At 43.1% G+C, this 21,640-nt stretch overlaps 1 protein-coding gene across 4 annotated transcripts; it reads right to left on the bottom strand.

Annotated features, from left to right (window-relative positions):
* Positions 1–3,838: 3,838 nt before the first annotated feature.
* Positions 3,839–21,427, bottom strand: DCAF4 (DDB1 and CUL4 associated factor 4). Of its 4 annotated transcripts, none has more exons than XM_050953548.1 (14): positions 21,335–21,427; positions 19,873–19,990; positions 18,269–18,360; positions 17,216–17,373; positions 15,708–15,790; positions 14,828–14,930; positions 13,304–13,447; positions 12,537–12,586; positions 10,851–10,930; positions 8,708–8,803; positions 8,500–8,597; positions 7,579–7,755; positions 5,776–5,890; positions 3,839–4,264 (listed from the first exon to the last, which is right to left on the bottom strand). In XM_050953548.1, the coding sequence occupies exons 2-14, from the start codon at positions 19,980–19,982 to the stop codon at positions 4,050–4,052; spliced, it is 1,521 nt and encodes a 506-aa protein (XP_050809505.1). In that variant the 5' UTR covers positions 19,983–19,990; positions 21,335–21,427; the 3' UTR covers positions 3,839–4,049. The 4 variants fall into 4 exon arrangements, with proteins under 4 accessions (XP_050809505.1, XP_050809504.1, XP_050809507.1 ...); XM_050953547.1 differs by lacking the exon at positions 21,335–21,427 and adding an exon at positions 21,227–21,313; XM_050953549.1 differs by lacking the exons at positions 3,839–4,264; positions 21,335–21,427 and adding exons at positions 4,537–4,776; positions 21,227–21,313.
* Between the last annotated feature and the right edge of the window lie 213 nt (positions 21,428–21,640).

The following is a 21,640-nucleotide window of genomic DNA, read 5'->3' as shown; positions in this document are numbered from 1 at the left end:
AACCCAGTTCCTTAAATGGCCCCCTTGAGGATTGAGCTCCCAATGATGGATTTACCGGGCCAGTGCTCAGACCACTGAGCTATCTCTTCCCTCTTTCAGGGGATGAGGGCACTCAGCATTTTACAGGATTGGACCTACAGTTCATTGTCATGAATATAATAGCAGAGCAACTGATGTTAATGAGAGTTTTCTCATTGCCTTTTGTGCAGCCAGGACTTTTCTCCATGGTTCTGAGTTTGTAGGCAGGGAGTGAAGGAAAAGCAGCCAATGAGAAATACTGCAGCAGTTGCACTCAGTAGGAGCAATACCCACCTTGTCATTCCTGTAACTTTCAGGTTTGGAGCTGCCATTTTTCAGTGTTCCTTTGTGACCTAAGGAGCTCAGTGCTAAGAGAAATCTCACTCAGGGCAGAGATAAGTGACTAATAAGAGGATCATATGCTGCTTTCAGTACCTCATGGCACATACAGTAACATGTTTCACTAAGGTAACAAACATGGACTCATTCTCTGCTGAAATGAGGCTATAACTGTGAGAACAACTGGGTGTCTGTAAGGTTCTTTACTTCAGTAAACCTAGAGGGGCTCTTCTCAGAATTTCTGCTTGATTCCTACATCAGTGCAGTCCCGCCCCCCAACAGATGTCAGCTACAGTGCTGTCCAGCCATGGCTTGTCCCTGGACAGGGCCCGACTTCTTCCCCTCACTTACCGGGAAACTGCTCTTGCTGCTAGGAGCATGTCCATATACTGGCATTGGATAGCAGGCAGTTGGGAAGGACCCCACCACAAAAATGTGGAGTTGCGCTTTCTTTTGAGGATATAGGGAGACAGAAAGCAAACAATTGCTGCTGGTCCTTTAACAGGGAGGGAGCAGCTGGAGCCACTGCTGTTTCTACAGGAAGATGGGTGGGGGAGCAGAGTGACCTCTTGAAGCATAGAGGAGGCAGATAGAAGAACGAAGGGCCCAGCTCTAGGAGGTGAAAGCAGTAGCCACAGCCAGCAAAAAGGTAAGTGCAGGTGGTGGGTTTAATTGGGGCTGGAGAGAGCCTTTATTTATTACCATAGCACTTAGGAGCCCCAGTCTTGCACCTCACTGGGCTACGTGCTGTACAAACCCACAATACAAAGCCAGCTGCTGCCCCAAAGAGCTTACAAGCTAAGTACAAAACAAGACAAAAGCTAATGCATAGATACAGCCAGACAAGGAAGCACAAGGAAACACTGGGAATGACGGCCAGCACGATAGGCTGTGGTCAGCACATCAGCAGCCTAACTACTGTCAAGTTTTTTGCAGGTATTCTGGCAAAGGAGGGTTTGTAAGACCTTCATGAAGTAGCTTTGAGGCTGTTTACAGGAAGCCCCTCCAAAGCGTGAGAGGCAGCATGGGAGAAAGCATGAAAGTGCTTGTTTGAAAAGTTGAGTGGGTAATGGAGATTGCCATGATGGGCCAATCAGAGATAAGCACTAACAGCTTGATAGCAATGTGAAATGATTGGTAGGGGTGGGCATAGAAAATGAAGGGCTTTTAAAGTGAAGACAAGCAGCTTGTGTTTGATGCAGTCTCAGAACCTATAAAACAGAATGCAACAGGAAAGAGGGAGCCAGTGTAGGGATGCAAAGAGAGGGGTGACATGGTCAAAGCGACAGGCTAGGAAAAGATTCTTTGCAGCAGCAGTTTGAATGGTAATGAGAGGGGCAAGACTGCATTGGTCAAGGCAGAGAGAAGAAGCAATATGAAAGCCTGGACAAGAGTTTTTAGCTCTGTGGCTGGATAGAAAAGGCTGTACCTGAGAGGAGATGTGTGGAAAGAATCTGGATATGAGAACCTAGAGAGAGGCTACCTACAGGCTAGAATGACAGGGTGGCAGTGATAGCCACAGGAATTGAGAAAAGGAGTAGTGGGAAGGGAAGATTTAGAGCTCCGTTTTAGCCATGTTGAGCTTGAGCTGATCACTAGGCTTCCACTAGGCAAATGAAGAGAGCCACTTGAAGTTAAATGTGTGTGGCTCTGGTAGCCTGGCAGCGCAAGTATTTTTCATGAGGGCTAATAGGCTTAGTCCTTGGGAAAACAGGTGTTTGAGAAGCAGAGCTTAAAAATTTCCCCAACTTCCTCCATACAAGTAGAGCCCTGCACAGATACAAAATCTGAATCCACATCCATCTGCGATCCACATAAATGGTCTGGGGATTTGCAGGGCTTTACATATGACTGAGTGAACAAGCATGAACCAGATCCAGTCTGGGCATTTCCTATTAGACCACTGTCCCTCTGCTGGGACATCAGGGCAGAGGAAGTAGGTTATTTGAGATTGCAGTAGAAGGGCACTAGGACCTTTCCTTTCTAGCTGCCTTACCTACTGGCTGCTTCAAGGACCCAGCTACTGCTGCTCGAGAGAGGTTATTCCAGTGCCCTCAGCCATGCCCTGCACACTTGATCACATCTTGTTCCCCTGCACTCCCAGCTCTTCCTTTGTACCCCCGTCACAAGCTTAATTAGAAGCCTTAGCTGGAGGGACTTTGGCAGGGGGTGGGGATGAATGTGTGTGCGGGGGCTCATCATGAATGCTTAGCTCATGGAAACAGCAGGCACAGCAGCTGAGCTGCTTGCATTTAATGGGCTTTGCTGAAGGGGAGTGAAGAAAGCACTAGGAAAAAAAAACAAGATGCCTTCCCGCCACATTTGTTTTAGCTGGTGTTCCCACATCAATGGGACACAAATATTACAGGATCCTTATCCTATCCAGCCAAGGGTCTTGACTACAGCTGGGAGAACAGTGGGGGTGGAGGTTCTAAATATACTGTTTTAAACTCAAGAATGAATTTTGATTCAATGGAGTTCATAACCCTGTTTATTTTGCTTTCTACAAATGTTCAAACAGCTCAGGGGATACTAGCAGAAATGCCTGTACAAAAGACATTTTAAACTTCAAATACTCCAAAAGCCAATTCTCAATTGAACAGTAGATGGTAACGGTCACCATTTGTACCAAGTTGTACTGGATATGGAAATCATTTACCCAATCCAACTGAAAAACAAAAACAATCTCAATGACTTAAGATATAACCAAAGCATGAATTGCAAACTGCAAATATTCTCAACAAACAGCCACAAATAGACCAAGAATTAGTAGCTGAAGGAATTAGCCTACTTATTTGTTCCGTAAAGTTAATTTGAGAATTTCAGTCTGTTTTTGCATAAAACTTCACATATTATTCACTGGCATTTGTCCAGACACATTCCCGCTGAGTGACTTTTTTCCAGTAAAGGAAGCACTCGCCTTAATGTTTCACTGTTCTAGCAGGGACAGAGTTTTGTATTTCAGCAATAAGTGGTGGCGTGGATAAGAAATGTGAAGACAAAGATACAGTGGCATAGAAAAGAGGGGACAGCATGCTGTGTTGGGAGAATGCAGAGAGCATGAGAGAAAGGGGATGGGGAGTAGAAAGGGAGGGGGGCTCAGAGAGGCAAAGTGACTAGGCCTAGAAAGGTGCCACACAAAATATCAGTGAGTATGGAGCCTTGTGGGATGAAGAGAACTCCTTATATTAAATACGTTCACTAATCTCTGAGGTTGCTTGTGTCCCTGGAAGCCTGACTGTTCCAGTTTTAACCAATCTCTGTCCGGTATTAGAGAGTAGCCTTACTTCCTGCTCTGTCTGGGGTGCTCTTCTCCCATTCCCTTTTCATGTCTCCCTCTTATTGGAGAGTCAGTAGAACAGTTAGCTTTTTCTATGCAACTTTTGCCAATGAGTTTCAGCTACTGGCTGAAAGTCACATCCCACAAATGATCCTTCCTTCCAAACTCTCAGCTGAATTAAAAAAACCTGTACTTTGTAGGAACAGTTCATCACTTTTATTTACAACTGCCTCGTAGTTTTAGAGCAGATACAGTAGAAAGTTTGAGTCTGCTGGGTGAAGTTCAAAACTCCACAGACAGAGCAGGCAGGGCATCACCACAGCTTGAGTCAATGCAACGGTGACAATAAGAGGCCACACCTAACAGCTGTTCTTGAGTCACCCAGGGGGGCTGGAAGATCCGTATACCCGGTCTAGGGACAATATGGATTATCTGAGTTGTAAGAGAAGTGGTAGAGATCCTGCCTGACTGCCATGAGCAGGCCAGGAACTCCTTGGCTGCCTCCGAGTCTCGAAGAGAACACCACACTGGGGATGGAGTCCCTGGAGGATGGGTGTGGAGACGGAATCATTCTGAGCAGATGGGCATCTTGGAGACTCCAAATTCTTGTGTAGCAATCCTGACCAACTGGAGAGGAAAAAGCACTGCAAATTAGGACAAGGAAATACTTCGACATAAATGATCATAACCAGCTTTGAAAAATTCTGGTCCCAGAAGAGGAAAAAGGTATTTAATACAGTATAAAAAAAGAACCAATGCCCATCTCCATCCATGCACGAAAAAAATCCTGAGTTCCGACCAAAAAGGAAAAACATGACTCAAATATTTTACTCTACATAGGGTGGGATGGATACAAATAACTGTAGGCAAAAGCTCAAAAAAATCAGGCAACACAGAGCTTAGTACGCCACTATCCAAAGCAGTATCCCACTGCTAGGTTCTTTATTATCGAACATAGTGAGGAAAAAAAAAACAGCTCTTACCATAATTGGCTGCTTATGGTGAATGCAAGAAAAAGCAAACAAATTCAGGAATATCTTGGTGTTTCTATAGCCCCCTGTGAAGGGACTCCCTTCACTGCAGCAGCACCTCCTGGTGGCCAGGCATGGTGTATCAGTTGTCTTTTGGTCTGGCACCCCCTAGCGACATGCACTCTGCCACCACAGTGAAGTCTCTTCCCATAACTCAGCCCTCCCACCAGGTCACAATATTTATGTCTGCCCCTTTTGGGGTAAAAGAGTACAACAAAACTGTAGTCCAATTACCTTATTGTACTCTTCCTTCTGTCTCTGGGCTCTGTTGTCTTTACACGCCTTACCACAGGTGGTTTCACAGTACTTTTCTTGGTGACTGGTAGGGGAACCCAGGCCTTCCCTCTACTCTGGGCTCAAACCCAGGGACCCTGTAAGCTGGCAGCCAAGGCCTACTCCCTCAGATTCTTTGCTGCCTCCCTAGATGCTTCCTACCTCTTCTATCCCCCCGGAGAGTGACTGCTGGCTCTCCCTGCACCCCCTTTCTGCCACAAACTTCCTAGCATCATAATCACAACCCAGCCCTTCCTCAGTGGGGCTTCATTAGCCATTAAGCCTGGCTCTCTTGCAGCTGCTGACAAGTATCTTAACTGACTGCTCAGGCCCACATGAATCTCTTCAGAACCTGTGTGGGGTACACATCCCATCACATTCCTCTTCATCCTACTGTCTCCTTTGGATATCAAAGAAAAGACCCAATATACTCCTGTTATTTAATATGACTTTCCAGGATATTTATCCTTCTATGTAAATTACTTCCCTTTTTATGGATTCATGAAAAGATTTAGTACTGTTTTCCTTTACTTCTAAATCAGACACTTGCCACTGTCTCTCTTCCATTTTGTCTTCCAATGTCCTTCCTAACTTCTGACTGAGAAATCCTAATGGCTGGAGCATATCTTTTGAAATCCAGAGGACCAGCCTCATAATTAAAATGCATCCAAATCATTTTTGTTTTGAGTTACACACTTGTGGTTTATTATGCTGTTCCCAAAGCCAGAAAGGAATGAATGCCCACGTAATTTCCAATAGCCTCTCTCTACAAATGCCCCACATACCTGAGTGTAGAGAACCAAACATACATTCACTATGGAAAAGCTGACACACCTGCTGTAACAAGCCCTTCTTCCTCATTTATTTGCAGAGGGAGAGTAGCATGTTCGTTATGATGGCCCTCGTACTGTTTCACACACTTCACTGCTCTCAGGTCCCATAGCTTTATCTGAAAGTGAAAATGGTAATAGAAGAAAGGACATTTTAGTGAAGCAGTGGCAAGTTTTGACAGTTGTTGCTGGTGATAGGGAGAGAAAGGAGTAGACACCCAAGGTTTTACGAACTCACAAGTGAATTCCTTCAGTTTTGGAATTACCACCTAGACACCATTATTTGAAGCACTGGTTTAGGATACTGGCTGTGGGAACCACTTATAGAAAGGCTCATTCCATTTGTTTTACTGCAGGCAACTTGTCTAGTGGATTGAGCACCACCACCCCATCCCCCATCTCTGTTTCCCAATCTGTGAAAAGGAGATAACACTGCTTACTTACTTAACTCACAAAGCTGTGGTGAGGAGTACCTGATTAGGCCATGTCTACACTAGGGGCACTATAGCAGCACAGCTATGCCTTACCTAGCTATGCTGCTGTAACTATGCAGCCTAGATGCAGACTACAGTAATGGAAGGGGTTTGTCCACTGCTGTAGGAACTCCATCTCTGGAGCATCAGTCACTACGTCGATGGAAGCATTCCTCTGTCAACCTACCTGCGTCTACGCCAGGGATTAAGTCAGCACAGCTATGGTGCTCGGGATGTGGATTTTTCACAACTCTGAGTGCCACACCTATGCTGACCTAAATGTGAAGTGCTAAGCATTACTAATCCCTTCTCTAGGGAATGATGCGAGTGCTAGGGTGATACCATACACTGCACTGGCAACTTGTTAGAAGCCAAAGGAAAAACGAACTTCTGTATTTTTCTGCCTTTCTTTCTCCTTATCTGTCCTCTCTGCCTGTCCTCCCAATTTTACCTCCTCCATAAACTCCACATTTTCCTCTCCTTTATTCTCTATTTGCCCCATTTGCCTTTAATTTATTATCAAAATATCTTTCTTAGTGGATCTCCCAGCTCTTGAATCCTCTCTAAGCAGCATCTCCATCTGGGTCAGGGAATCCCAGTAAAATTCCAAGTTCTTGAGTGAGTGTGCTGTCTTTGTTCCAGTGCTTCGTGCTCATGCACCAGTTGGAGAAGACAAAGGCCACATCTACATTAGCAAGCTTATAGCAGCACAGCTGTACTGGTGCAGCTGAGCCGCTGTAAAACCACTCATGTAGCTGCTCTACGCCAATGGAAGAAAGCTCTCCGGTGGACATAATTAAACCACTTCCATGAGCGGTGATAGCTATGTCGGCAAGAGAGTGTCTCCTGCTGACATAGCACTGTCCACACCAGTGCTTAGAATCATAGCATATCAGGGTTGGAAGGGACTTCAGGAGGTCATCTAGTCCAACCCCCTGCTCAAAGCAGGACCAATCCCCAGACAGATTTTTGCCCCAGATCCCTAAATGGCCCCCTCAAGGATTGAACTCACAACCACTGAGCTATCCCTCCCCACCCAATGTGTTTTTTTCACACCCCAGAGTGACACAGATTATACCAACAAAAGTGCTAGTGTAGACATAGCCAAACTCCAAGTATCTCAGAAACAGTAAAGATCAGAGAATATAGACATCTGCAATCCATTCATAACTTCCTTCTGACCAATCAGTGAGCTGGGAAAGCTTTGAGAGGTTGGGCAGGGGACAAAGAAGAACTAACAAATTCTCTAAAGTCAGAGGCATCCTCTTTAAGGTCTTTCTTGGCCAACAGAACAGAGGAGACACTATCTAGCTTTCCATAAAAAGAAACTCTACCTTTCCAGCCATGTCTGCTGCCATAAGATAGTACTCAGCTTGGAGAAGGCGAACAGATGTGACTGCTGAGTCATGGAAGAGACGGACAGCTTTCCAGCTGTGGCCCCTCCGGCTGCGCTGACGAATGTCAATGCTGAAAACCTCCCCTGAACGGCAGCCATTGTACAGTACTGGAGTCTAAACAAACCAGAACATGCAGGGAGATGAGTCTTGTAACATTTAACAGTATCAGACAGGTTTCTCTAGTCAGTTGTGGCCACTTTCATAGGAAGGGTTCAAGTAATAAGATAGCCCTTCATTGTAGTGCCAGAATAGTATCACTGTACATGTAGGATCACAAGAACAGAATTGCACAGTCACGTTGCAAAACATTGCAACCAACTTAGGACTTTCATTCTGCTTTCAAACATTTAGCAGTAAAAAAGCAATGGAAGCTTGGTCTTGTGGTTAGATCAGGAGAACGGGAGTTCTAGTTCCACCTTTGCCACAAACTTTGACTCTGAGCAAGTCATTTAACCTCTCTCTGCCTTACTTTCCCCATCTGTAAAATGCGAACAATACTGATACTTAGTGTGTGTGAAGTGCTTTAAGATGCTCAGATAATAGGCACTATGACTGCAAAACCTTATTATAATTCCTTGCATTTGTTGTTTCACTTTCTTTTTAACCCTTTTCTATTTAGCAAAATTGATTCCCTCCCCCCCTCATCCCACTCCACATTTCCAATGGAACTTGAAATCAGTGTAGCTTATTTTTGTTGCTTTTCCATGGTCAGCCACATCATCAAGTGTCAACTTCATTACTGAGCAGCTACTGAAGTCACCACAAAAAGTAGTCACAGTGAATGTAGGGCTGCTGGTTCCACAAAATCAGCAATGCATACATCTGTCTAATAAATCAAAGGCCCATGTCCCTTTCTACCTGGGTGGCAAACTGTTGTGCCAGTACATCACTGCTTGTTCCAAATGTCTGCCGATGACCAGTCATTGCATTGGTCACAAGGACTCGTCGCATCAGCCCTGAGAAAGATAAAACAAATACATGGCCATCATCTGGGCAAGACCACTTGGAGGCCATGATGGTGGAGCTCTTTCCCCTTGAGAAGTAGTACAAATACACTCCTGCTTACCTGTGCTGAAGCAGTTATCAGCCTGGGGGTTCAGGCACCAAGCACAGGACCAGGCAGTGGAGATCTTGAAGCTGCATAGCATTCCAGGCTGATCTCCTAGGGGTGGCAACAGGGATGAGAACAAACTGTGAAGCCCCCAGGCACCACAAGGAGATGTGGAAGGAAGCTTCAAGTTAACTGTGCCCCTAGAGAATTTCATCAGGCCTCTGTACCTCTTACAACGTTCAGGTTTTCTGCTTCCAGTGCACTAAACCACACAGTTACAGGCCTGTTGCTACCCAGCCTGTTCTTCTGGAAACAGAAGATTGCTCTACCTGATGCTTGAGTGATTGCTGAAGAACACTGCCATGAGAACTACTCTGTAGTCATAGGCATGATTCTGGGGGAAGAGAGGGAAGACTGAAAAAGATAGCTACACAATGCACCCACATTCTCAAGGTTTATAAAAACTAGTGCTTTAATACAACTGCATTGGAATAAGGACACCATTTTGCCTTCCCCAACAGCCAAAGACTATCTATGCCCCTGCCTCTCCCCTTGATGAGAATTCATAAGGATTTTCAAAAAGTAGCACATTAGGCACTAAAATTATGTTCATCTGGCTGGGGGGGGAGGAAGGAAAGGGGGAGAAGTGAGGAAGGGTCTTGTTTGGACAAACGCAGCTTTGAACATGCTGCATTGGCCCTCCTGTCTGCTGAATTAGCAAAGTTTAATTATACAGCAACATGCGAGATTTGCATTGTTCCCTCAGCTCCCAAACCAGTTCAAAACCAATCTACTGACAGTTCCTAAGTGTGCAGTTTTTATTCATTTCACACAAGTATGTTAAGACCAAGCCCTCAGTTAATGGTTAGAGATGATGCTGCAGGTGCCTTATGTATCTGAAAGCAGTGCTTTTCAAAAGATCTTAGAACAGTGGTCCCCAAACTGTGGGGCATGACCGTTCTAAGGGGGCGCGGAGGAACATTCAGGAGGACACAGCGGGGCTTGGGCCAGTGCCCACAGGAAGCAGGGAGGGAGCACCACCCAGCCCCACTCTGCCTCCTGTTTGGCTCTGGCCCCGCCCTCTACCCCAGCCACAGCTCCAGCCTCAGCAACCGACCATGGCTCCTGACCACAGTTTGGGGTGTGTGCGCGCGCACGGACAGGTTCCATTCCGGGTAAGGGGAGGGGGGCACAATGGAAAAAGTTTGGGGACCACTGCCCTAGAACTACTTTTGTCAACTGGTAAAGCATCCTGCAGTCTTCAAACAGCAACCCTTCCTGTTAGCACTAATGCTATGTGATTGTTTTTAAAAAGCCTCTGGAAATAACTCATGTATTTCCCCGCCATTAAGATGCTTTACATGTTTGTCTTCACCAGACACTTCTTTGGTGTAAATTTAACTGTGACCAAACTTGCACAGGACACAAAAATTAGAGGTGTAGCAAAATTAGAGAATGACACTACAAAGAGACCTGTAGAGAGCAGCATAGTGAGGACTTAAGTCAACTCAGGGAGAGATTCCACCCTTATGAAAAGGAACAGCACAAATACAACGTAGGGGAATGTAGCCACACCCATCAAATTAAAGCCAATTTATTTTAACCTTCTCTCTTTAATATTCAGGTTTTCATATGACTGAACACAATACACAGTGCTTGCCATGGGCTGGGGGTGGGAGATCAGTACTGGAAGAGGAGCAGAGGGGCCTACAAGAGGACTGCCATCTCGAATAGTCCCATCAATAAACGCATGTGAACAACTACTGTGGGCAAAGGTTGTACCTGGAAGAACAATTGTGCACTGGTTCACTCCATTTGAAAGGACCAGATAGTTTGAGTGAGCACCTGATGGGCTATCTATCCATCCAGGTTCTAGGTATTAAGGGAGGCCAAATAGCTTACATAGGAAAAGTTCCAAATAAATATTTACTCTAGAAGCGAGTACATTTTCTGCCAAGTACCATACAGTAAACAACTGGTGCCATAAGCTATCCTTGTTAACTAGTTCCTAAAGTTATTACTATCCAAATCAGTTCTTGGGCTTCATCACACAGTGTTAATATTCATTCTTGTGACGCTTACAAAACTACTCCAAGTCATCCCTCATTCAGGCTCTCTTCAAACTACAACTTCTAACCAGAACAGAAAGGTATTCTACCTGGGTTAGAATTGCTGAATAAGGATGCTGGAAGCAGACTGGCACAGCCTGGAGTTTCTGCAATCCCCATGAGGCACAACTTGCTGGAAACTATTAAAGAAAACCAAGATTTCTCCCAGAAGTGGCACATGTTGCATAAAATTGGTCGGGGAGAAGAGATGCCTCTGAAGCATTGTACATATAATATTCTGTCCTTCACGATACCTCTCTGATGACCTTTAAAGTGATTCACAGTCACTAATGAATTAAGCCTCATCACATCCAGGAGGTATTCATTCCCCTTCTCTCATAGGAATTACAGGACAAGATCTGCAATTCTATGATTCTAGTTTTAATATTTAATCTTCCCCTACAGGAAATTTTTCCAATCATAAAATATCATCCAGATATAGAACTTTGGAGAGTGAAGACATAAAAAACAACCTTTTCCAAACTACTTTGGGTCTGTCTTTCCCAATGCATAAAAAAATTAAAAATGGGGTTGTATCACATTGCTCTCTGGAGGTAGTAACAGGTATGGACAGGATTTAAACTTAGTTTTCCAGATTGGTGTGATGGAATTATGATCAATAGATGGGCGAGAGTGAAAACTCCAGGCCTACTGCAGTGCAGGTCTGAAACACCACTCTGAAAAGTCCTCTCCCTCTCCCGGCAGTATGACCATGACACTCTGCTCCCTCACGCTATCCCCTGGCTTCTTGCCATTGTCTGAATAATTTTTTTGAACTCTTTGTTCTCCCTTTCCAGGTCCTTCAGAATCCAACACTTGCCTACATCTCCCCTTGTTTGCTAATACTCCTGCACACACCCTTTGTTTGCCAACAACCTCACTTCCATGCTTTCACATTTTCCCATTTGTGTCCCTGCACCTTCCACGCAAGCCTCTGTCAGTACAGATGCATATCTTTTGTGTAGCATTCTGCCATTAATCTCTAATCAGATATTCCCCATTGCCAATCCCAAACTTGACACCCTGATGGGTTCATAAAAGAAAAACACTTTAAAGAGCTCTTCTGAGAGTTTTCCTACCCCAGTCCATTATTTTGTCATTCCTGCTCTTTCCTCCCTACACCCAAAAGTGATTTGATGGTATTTATCCATTGTGTTAACTCTGAAGGTTAGGTTGTAAGAGCCTTGTCTTTTGACTTACTATATATCTGAATGCTGCCATGTGTACTTATGACTTAACAACATACTTTCTTTCAGCTTTAGGGCTTCTTCTGTTATTTTCCAGTGACCCATTAAGCCCTTTTGAGGCAGGTACTTGGGATTTCTTATTGATAAGTGGCTGTCAGTCAACCTGTAGAACTCTTTGCCAGAGAATATATTCATTCCATCAAAAGAGTGAAAAATAGTCAGTGCAGGCCAAGACTGTAACAGGATTCAAAAAAGAACTAGATAGTTCCTGGAAGATAGGTCCATCAATGTCTATTAGCCAGGATGGGCAGGGACGGTGTCCCGAGCCTCTGTTTGCCAGAAGCTGGGAATGAGCGACAGATCACTTGATGATTACCTGTTCTGTTCATTCCCTCTGGGGCAATTGGCATTGGCCATTGTCAGAAGACAGGATACTGGGATAGACGGACCTTTGGTCTGACCCAATATGGCCGTTTTTATGTTCTGTTTTGTGAAGCAATTTGCCATTCAGTGGAAGCAAGCCTGAAGCTTTATTTTAAAAAAGGATATAAAACGTGGGAATCTTGATGAGTCAGCGATGCCCAGCACACAGAATTCACCTACAAACAAAAGCAAGACAGACCAATACTTGCTGTCTCCTGTTTAATTCAGAAAAGTGCATTTTCAAACATTCCACATAAGTCTGAAAAACTGAGCACACACCCTTAGTATACTGGAGAATGCCAAGAACAACCTGGAAAATGACTAGTGATGACTAGCCCAATAAAGAGACACAGGCATTTCAGCCTCTTGCTAGTATTTGCATGAAGCAGAAAAGGGTTAGCACCCAAAAAAGTCTCCCCAAACCTGGATGGGCCCATTCAGCACACCTCTTAACTAAGACAGTTTTTCTCCATGGCACTGGGCACCTACAGGTTGTCGTATTTTGTCCTAAAAGTTCTTCCCATTCAAAGAGAGGCATTTTTTTTTCCTTTCTTAAGACGAAACAGAGCAAACAAATCAGCAGTAGAATTAATTCCTCAAGGCCTCTTTTTTCAAGTGCTGCCAAGAGTAATTCTGTGGAAATATACTGCTCATGAAAGGTGCTGGACTGACTGCTTTGCAACACCATTCTCCAAAAGCAATTCAGGAGTATCAGCGTTCAGGTCTCCGTGGATTCTAAATTTACTCAATCCCTTATTGCTGGATTCTTCCATTATCTCTTCCTTCCCCCTGCCCTTCCCCATTTCCATTCACACATCCCATGGTATAACATTTTGAGAGTTCCAGAAGGGAAGGAACTCCTCCTGGGTGAGAAGCCAGTGGAAGAATGGTACCTTGCGGTTTGTGAAGTAGAGGTTATCATACATCTCCACCGTGAGAGAGTCCTTCCCTAAACCACTGAGGTTGATGATGCCGTATTTACACCCTCCATGCTCTACATCATTCACAGTGAATATCCGCTCACAAGCCGTGTCTGCCTGCAAAAGAAGTGTATCATGATGGGCAATTAAACTAGACCTGGCTTTAGGTTGTCTGCTTGGGTCCGCAATCAGAAATCTATTAACAGTGCTTTCCCACCATCACCGGATTGCAGTTCAGCACCACAGAGACTGCGTGTGTGTGGCCATCTGCATTGTAGAGAGATTCACTAGAAAAACATTTAAGATTTGCTATTTTGCACTTCAACACCTGATAACAATGAATGACGTCTCCTATTGGCTGAGTTCTGGCATGGCACTGTGGACAGATCTTGCTGTCATGAGGAAGCATAACCAGTAAGTACAGGCTCCAGTGCATAAATGAGGCTCTGCATAAAGAATTTTCATTCAGTGTAAATGTAGACTTTTCTGTCATTTGAAAGCCTCCTTTCCCTACCGGATCAGATTGGTGCCGTTGCAATCAAAGTGCTGGTCCTGAGTTCCAGATTTTGCTCTCATTTAAGCCAGTGGAAATTTTCAGTACCTGCACTGGCTTCAACAGCTTTCACTTACACGCACTGGATCAGCAGGGAGCTTCCAAGGCAGCCTCTGTAAGATGCCTGCCCCTGAAAGCCGCTTCACACCACAGTGCCAGTCATAGCAGGAGCCATGGAGTAGGGTTAAGTTCAGGGCTTCTCAGCCTGCTTCTCCTAACTCCCATCTACACAGCCAGGACTCAGTGTGGCTGAGCTTCCTGGGTAGCCTCTGCTATCAGAAGTTCTCCCACAACCCACAAAAACCCCCTTCAGATCCACAGACTCATGATGTCATTCTTAACATCTACACAGACTTTTTGGACTATAAACTCTGCTCTTATCACTGACTTGACACTTCCACCCGCATTGACTCCATCAATCTCATCCTCTCCCTTTCTCCTCCCTTTTTTGTTATACTCCATTACCCACCTACTTCTCCTCCTCTCTCACCAGCAGAGCTTGCCAATTATCTTCATGACCTTTCCTTCCACCCTTCATCTGGTTCTGTCCTTGCAGATTGTGAACTTTTCAGGCTAGGTGTTAAGAAAGCACCCAGCATATTTTGGGCACTAGCACAATATAAATATGTAATTGAGAGCAATATTTGACCTAAGGATATATTCATTCCATCAAAAGAATGAAAAATAGTCAGTGCAGACTGCTTAAAGGAGAATGGTCATAGGGAAAAAGATACCATATTCATGCTAAGCTGGCCCCAGAGCTCCCCAAATCTTGAATACCTTCTTCATGGGAAGAGAAACTGCCAATACAATCTGCTACAAAGAAAAGCACTTCCCAGTGTACATAACCCAACATATAGGTTATTACAAATCCCAGAGTGCACAAGAAAATAACTATAGCCAAGTGCTCTCTCGCCTTAAAAATTGAAGTGCCCATAACATACCACTATTAGTTTAAAATTGTTGGTTCCAGTAACTGAGGAATCTGGGCTCCGAATCTCTACCTTCCTCCTCTGCATGCAGTTCACCTTTAATTCGTGGACCAATCTATAAAGGAAAACATGTTTAACTATGCTGATATTTAATGCCAATTAAAGGAATTCTGGGTAAAAGGCACTGAGATGCTTCCTTATCTCAGCAGGTTAGGCAACAGGTAAACAGCCCAAGGAGCTAGCAGGTTTTAGCCTCAACAATGTATAGCACGAGCAACCTGCAGATCCCAAGACTCAGAGGAGGTCACCATATATAATCTTCGGGGACCCCATCTGTACATACACCAGCCTTGTCCCACCAATGCAATTTCCCAATCAGCTTCTACTGCAGAAGGCAGGTTGCTGGCATCTGCTGACACACTGTCTACAGTAGCACTCTCACTTGCACCACTGAAGCCATAGAAGTTAAGGAACAGAGAAATTTCCTGTAGACTAGGTCCATTAAAGTGTATTTACATAAGGAAAAACTCTACAATATGCTTATTAAGTGCAGGAGAGTATGTACTTATAATAAGGATGGGAAATTTCGTACTCAAGCTATTCAAAATCTGATGATTAGAGAATATTTTCTTTCATCTTAATTCTTGTCATTTTAGGGAAGACTTGATGAGCCATTCTGTAGGCATGTGCTGTATAAAATGTAATGGAAAAGCTGCACAGAAAACAGTGAGATGTCTTTTATAAAAAAGGCAGTGTATACTTTTGTATCTATTACCGATGCTTCCCCAGCTCTGTCCCTTACTGGAACAAGAGAGTACGCTACAGATTAATGGCAAAGAAACATTAGCAGTAGAACTTTATAGGGTGAAAAAGGGATTTGAAATTATCTCACCTGCAATAATTGGTGGAGCTGAGTAACCCTAACTGCCTCTTGCGTAAGACAAGTGATGAGTTCAGTCCAGCTCTGGATGTTTTCTATTAAAAAAGAACAAATGAAAGTGTGCAATCACGTGCTTGCATAGGATCAAAAGCAGCCCTCTTGACCTCCAGAATAGTGTCTGGCTGCTTCCAAACACAAAATTAACTGAGTGCCCTTCAGTCTACTGAATTCCACAGTTATCCAATTTTTGATTAATACTATGTGACTGTCTCATCTTGCGGTTCGAAATCCATGTACCATTTTCACTACAAAATAATGTCTCAAGTTCTTATCTTAAATCAAAAACTTTGAAATACAATATGGCCACCTAATGCTGCCATCGAAACTTTAGCTTTGGCATTTCCTTTTTTATTTTAACTGCGCAACCTTAATGTTGCAATAACCAGGCTTTTCCATTTGCCATTATAGAGTTGGGCTGAATACTTTCAGTGCTCATGAAAGCAAAAGAGGGAATAGTAGATGGAACCGGGGCAAGGCAAAGCTTACCAGGTTTTTACAATCCATTTTGTAGTCTTAACATAGATTGAAAGTCAGTTTTTAATCAAACAGGTTGTTGAGGCCTTTCAGAGGTGCTAAGCACCCACAGCTCCCGTTGAGATTAATGGGATCTGCAAGTGCACAGTTCCTGTGAAAACTAGCCCACTGATGTAGTCACTTTTTTAATGGAGACATCAGTCTGACCCCATAGCGAAGGAAGCATATCCTGGCCCCAAATGATAGTATTTACTCTCTCTCAGAGAATTCATTTGTTCTGAAAACTTAAAAATAAATCAGTTAAAGAATTAAAATTAAATTAAAAATTGGCTCTTTTAGATGTTTAGCACCTTGTGTCAGACTTTTTTTCTCCCCTCATGATCTCAGTAACAGAACACCATAGAAACATCAAACTTCCTATAACTTACTAAAATCTTGTCCTCAAGCTACATTTGAAAAAGTGTTGAGAATTAATCATATTTTTTTTTAATTCTTCATAGAAGTTTTTTTTTCAGCACATGCTAAAGGACACAATGTTCTACTATAAAGAATTCCACAACTAGAAAAAATGACTATTAATCCTTACAAAAAAAAATTAGAAAAAAATGCACAGGCACAAGATTTTAGTGAGTTTTATAAATGAACTGTTTGAAGACTCTGTGACAGGGCAGAGTTAAGGTTTTAAGTTTAACCTTAACTGTGAATTTCCTGACTTTATCATACTTGGTTTTGAGATAATTACATCATCCCTGTAATGTATTTTACCCTAAATTACTGATTATGTAGTCTCAACCATAACTCCATCTTAACAGTTTTTTGGGAGGGGGGGGTATGAACAAATGTTTGAATATTTGACCTTGAACATCAAGCATTAGAGGTGATTATACCAAAGCTGAAACTGGAGGGTTTTATAACCTGTAGCCCATCCTGGTGTCTTGGGTCACAGCACAGTAAAGTTTAAATGAAATTTCAGAGACAGAACCCACCTTCTTTTGCATTTCCTCCTCTTCTAAGAGCTTCAGTCTCTTGCACTCCATCTCCTTGTACTGGAGGCTCTCTTTGGTGAGAGGGTTATAGTTATTATGTCCAGGGAGCAGGCGGAAATAGCGGTTCTTTTCAGGGTCATAGTAAAATCCTGGTAGTTCTATAAAGAGTAAATACCAAACAAAATCAGACTGAGAGCAAACCTTTTCTATTGCCCTTTGACCTCACCCAATTCCATAGTAGCAGCCAAGAGACAGCCACTTTGGGGATTCCAAGTCAAAAAGGACACAGAAACTTCTGCTTCTAGATTGGCAGGTCACAAATGGGGAGAGGTATTGATTACATTAATGGCCACCTCAGCAAAAGCCAGATCATTCTCCTATTATCTGCAGAGGAAATGTCATTACAGGGATATGAAGAAGTAGACCAGCAGTAATGGAAATTAAATTCAGCAAATAGAAATTGGGGAAACACAGGGAAAGGCGCTTGAGAACAAAGACACGGCCACTCTTCTTGAACATAAATAAGTCACAAAAGGCACACTGCTGACAAAAAAATTTTTTTTAGAAAGCCCCAAACATCAAGAACAATGGACAACTGATCATCGACCAAACATAAAAGCAGCAATCCCCTTTCCCCAGGACAAACACCCTTTCCTAATTACACTTCCCAAATCAAAGGCTTAGATACCTATAATCCATGAGACATTTTAACTGTGGACTGCACTGGCTCACTCAGGGTACGTCTACACAGCAAAGAAAAACCCGCAGCTGGCCCGTGCCAGCTGACATGGACTTACCGGGCTCTGGCTGTAGGGCTGTTTCACTGCTGTGTAGGCTTCTGGACTCAGATTGGAGCCTGAGCTCTGGGATCCTCCCATCCCACAGGGGCGTGTTATACTGTTGTATTTTCTTTGTCTGTTTAACATAACTCTTTCAATAATGTAACTTCTAGAAGATTTAGAGAGGTGAAGTAAACTATGAAAGGATCTTCTATCTTCATACACCCAATGTTTAGGTGCTGATTTTTGGCCCCTGCACACAATGGTCCCTTACCAGGCACTGGAGAACTATGACATACTTCAGAAGAGGATCCGCTGTTGCTGGTGCCTGCATTCAGTGAGTTCCATGGTTCCTCTTGTTCACACCTAACAATAAAGCATTGTTATGTCCGGCTTGCAAAATTGTCTTGAAAATTTACAAGCCCAGACACAAGATCTCCTCATACACCTTTCCCATGAATATTATTCTAATAAAAAAACTATTTTGCTTTGTTAAAAACAATGATTTTCCCTAGGTGAGTAGAATTTGGCAAGGCTATTACGTATATTGTGTATACACAGGATATGTACACAGAATGAACATACAATGTGAAAACAGTAATACTTCATTTTCATCTTCAAGATATTATATAAACATTAACAGGTCATCATCATATTAAAATCTAGTCCATTTTACCTGAAACTACTTTTAATGTTTGTTTGGTTTTTTTTAATATTGTACAACTGCCCTGAGTTTTCTTGTCAATTTTTGTGATTTGCTCTCTCCCTGCCTCCATGTTGTTATGTAAAAGATCCACACAAATAACAGGGAAAAACACACTGTCTCTACAATGAAAGTGATACTATTGGTGAAACCTTGGTACTGCTGAAGTCAATGTGAGTTCTATCTTCAGTGGGGCCAGGATTTCACCCAAAGTGTTTTGAAATGCACAGAGTGAAAAAACTGAAGAGATGAGAGAAAATTACTACTTTATTTCAATCACAATGAGCTTAGCTATTTTGTGCAATAACAGTAGGTAAAAGACTTTCAAAACAGAACTAAGCTATTTTAAGTTGGCAAGGTCCATACTTTAGATTGAATTTCCCTGGGTTATTTTCTTAAGATTCTATTTAAAATTACATGCATAATGTGTTACTAATTCTCAATGTTTCTGTTCACACTAAGAAATGTAATGGATCTTATAGCCTGTCATTCTGAAAGCAGTAGGTCAAGCTGGCTTAGAGGCTGCATGATTTAGTGTTCTGAGAACAGGATTAGGACCAAGGAACTTCTTAGTTCTAATACTGGCTCCATCACTGGCTTGCTGTGTGAGATTGAACTAGTTATTTAAAGGACAACAATTAACACACACAAAAAATCACTTCAATCTGAAACCCTTTTAAAAACCTGTTTCCCCTTTATAGTCAGAATAAGGGTCCAATCCTGCAAACACTTAAACATGTGTATAACTTTCCATGTGAGTAGTCTCAATAAAATCAATGGTCCATAATGTTTGCAGAATTAGAGCCTTAGTCAGTTTGCTCTGCTATTTGTGTGAGTATCTCATAGCAACAAGGGAGAGAAAAAAATTTAATGCCAAAAAAAATTATCAGAAAAACTCACAAAGGCAGGTGTAATATGTAAACTACTTTTTATTGTAAAAATGGGCTAGATTTCAAGATAAGGGTCCCTATAAACTTTATCTCAGTTTCCCAGTCTGTAAAAAATGGGAAATACATATCTATTTTACAGTAAACATTAATAAAACAAATTAAGAAATACAAAAAAAAAAAAAACCTCACACCCAAAATCCCAACCTTCCTTCCCCCAAACTACCTTTGTGAACTGTCTTAAAGTCTAAAGTATTAACAATAAAGTATTAAGCGATGTATACTTGCCTTTCAGTAAAGCTACAATGGTTGGGTCTTCTGTAGTGGTCGGGAAGGTAGGTTTGTCTGCGATTGCTCCATCCCTCCTTTTCTTTACTTCTCCAATTGTTTCTCTTCATTCCTCACACTAAAGTATACAGATACATACACAACTACAATTTCAATTGCAGTCGTCTGGAACGGTTCAACACACAGGGTATTCTCTTAATACATAATTTTCCTCATATTTCAAATTTGTTTTGACACGCTGCTGGTCAAAACTAAAGAGATCATGAAGGAAGAAACTTATTTTAGGATGAACACAGAGAGAATATAAAGGCCACACACTTGTAATATAAGTAGAGAAAGAACAACAGGTTCAATAATTTAAAATGATATTGGACTAAATACCGGAGACAATATAGTATGCAATAATCCTTATTTGGCCCACAGGAGAGCAATACAATGACTTAATATATATTTTCCTCTAATTTCTATGTATGTTTAAGTATGAATGCCCAGGTACCTAGAATTTCTATGAACCAAATTCAAGCCTGGTGTAAACAACTGTAAATCAATGGAAATACACTTGCTAACACCAGGGATGAATTTGGCTCTATGGAGACAGTATGATGGCAGCAATAATATTCTTCCCTGTCAAACTAAACATTGCAGTGAGTTAAGTGCAGTTCTTCAGATTATAGCATCATGTTCTTTTTTGGGTGTGAAGTCTCTTTCTGCAAGGAATTAAGATAATATCAGATTGATGGAAGGAGAAATATCAGTTTTACAAATAAGTCTTAGTTGCCTGAGTTTTAGATAACTTTTGGCTGACCTATTTGTCAATGCTTGGGTTATACTGAATATATTTTTAAATGATAAATTCTGGTTCTCTCCATGAATATAATACCTATTTTGGTTTTTTTTGTATTTTACTCTTGCAGCACGATGACAATATGGCCTCTTGCAGCATGATTTACATCACAGTAACAAAACACATAACACCCAGCAGTTCAAATCAGGAGCAGTGTCCCCTTATGCTTGGTGATGCATGGACACCTTCAACAATATCGTCACTACAGGGTTTTATGAATAACTCCCCCCAGTAGCATGAGTCCGGGTACACTGCTTGCTGGATTTCCTGAACACAGAGCAGCCTGGTGACTGGCAGTGCTTTTTTTATCTGCATTTCACCAACCTCCCTCTGAGAATCTCCCTCCTAAACCTTCATGACGCGCACAGCTGAGGACCAGCTCCCTGCTTAACTGGGAATCTCCCCCCTTTAGCCCCAAAGAGGTCAGGGCCCTGCCCGGGGTCCCCTCCCCGTGGGTTACTGCCCGGCGGAATCATGCACAAACCCGGCCCCCGCCTGTCAGAAACCCACCTCTCCGGGCCTCCTGCTCCCCGTCGCCACTCGCCACACGTGAAAATGGCCCCGCCTCCTGTACCCGGCCCCGCCCCCTTGCCGCTCCCAGCCCGCTCATTGGTTCACCTGTCATTGTCGTAGGCTTCTGATTGGTTCTGAACAGTATCTATCATATGACATCCTGTTCGCCCTGCCAAGTGAGCAAAGGGTCAGGCCTCAGGTGATCACTCGCGGAGGTGGGAGGGGTCATGATATGTCACGTGACGGTCTGACGGTAGAAACGCGCCGCGGGCTCCTGCGGTCCGGCGTGCCCAGGAATGGGGCGGGGAGTTTGGGCCGCGCGTGCGCAGTTGCAATGGTTGGGGGCGGTGGTGGGTGGCATCGCTTGTGACTGCTCGTCGCAGTGCTGTCCGCTCACTTCTTTGCCCTCGG

Source organism: Gopherus flavomarginatus, chromosome 5, assembly GCF_025201925.1.
Source record: "Gopherus flavomarginatus isolate rGopFla2 chromosome 5, rGopFla2.mat.asm, whole genome shotgun sequence".
Taxonomy (NCBI): Eukaryota; Metazoa; Chordata; order Testudines; family Testudinidae; genus Gopherus; species Gopherus flavomarginatus.
Note: the sequence above shows the minus strand (reverse complement) of the source record. Positions and strands in the feature narration are given on the sequence as shown.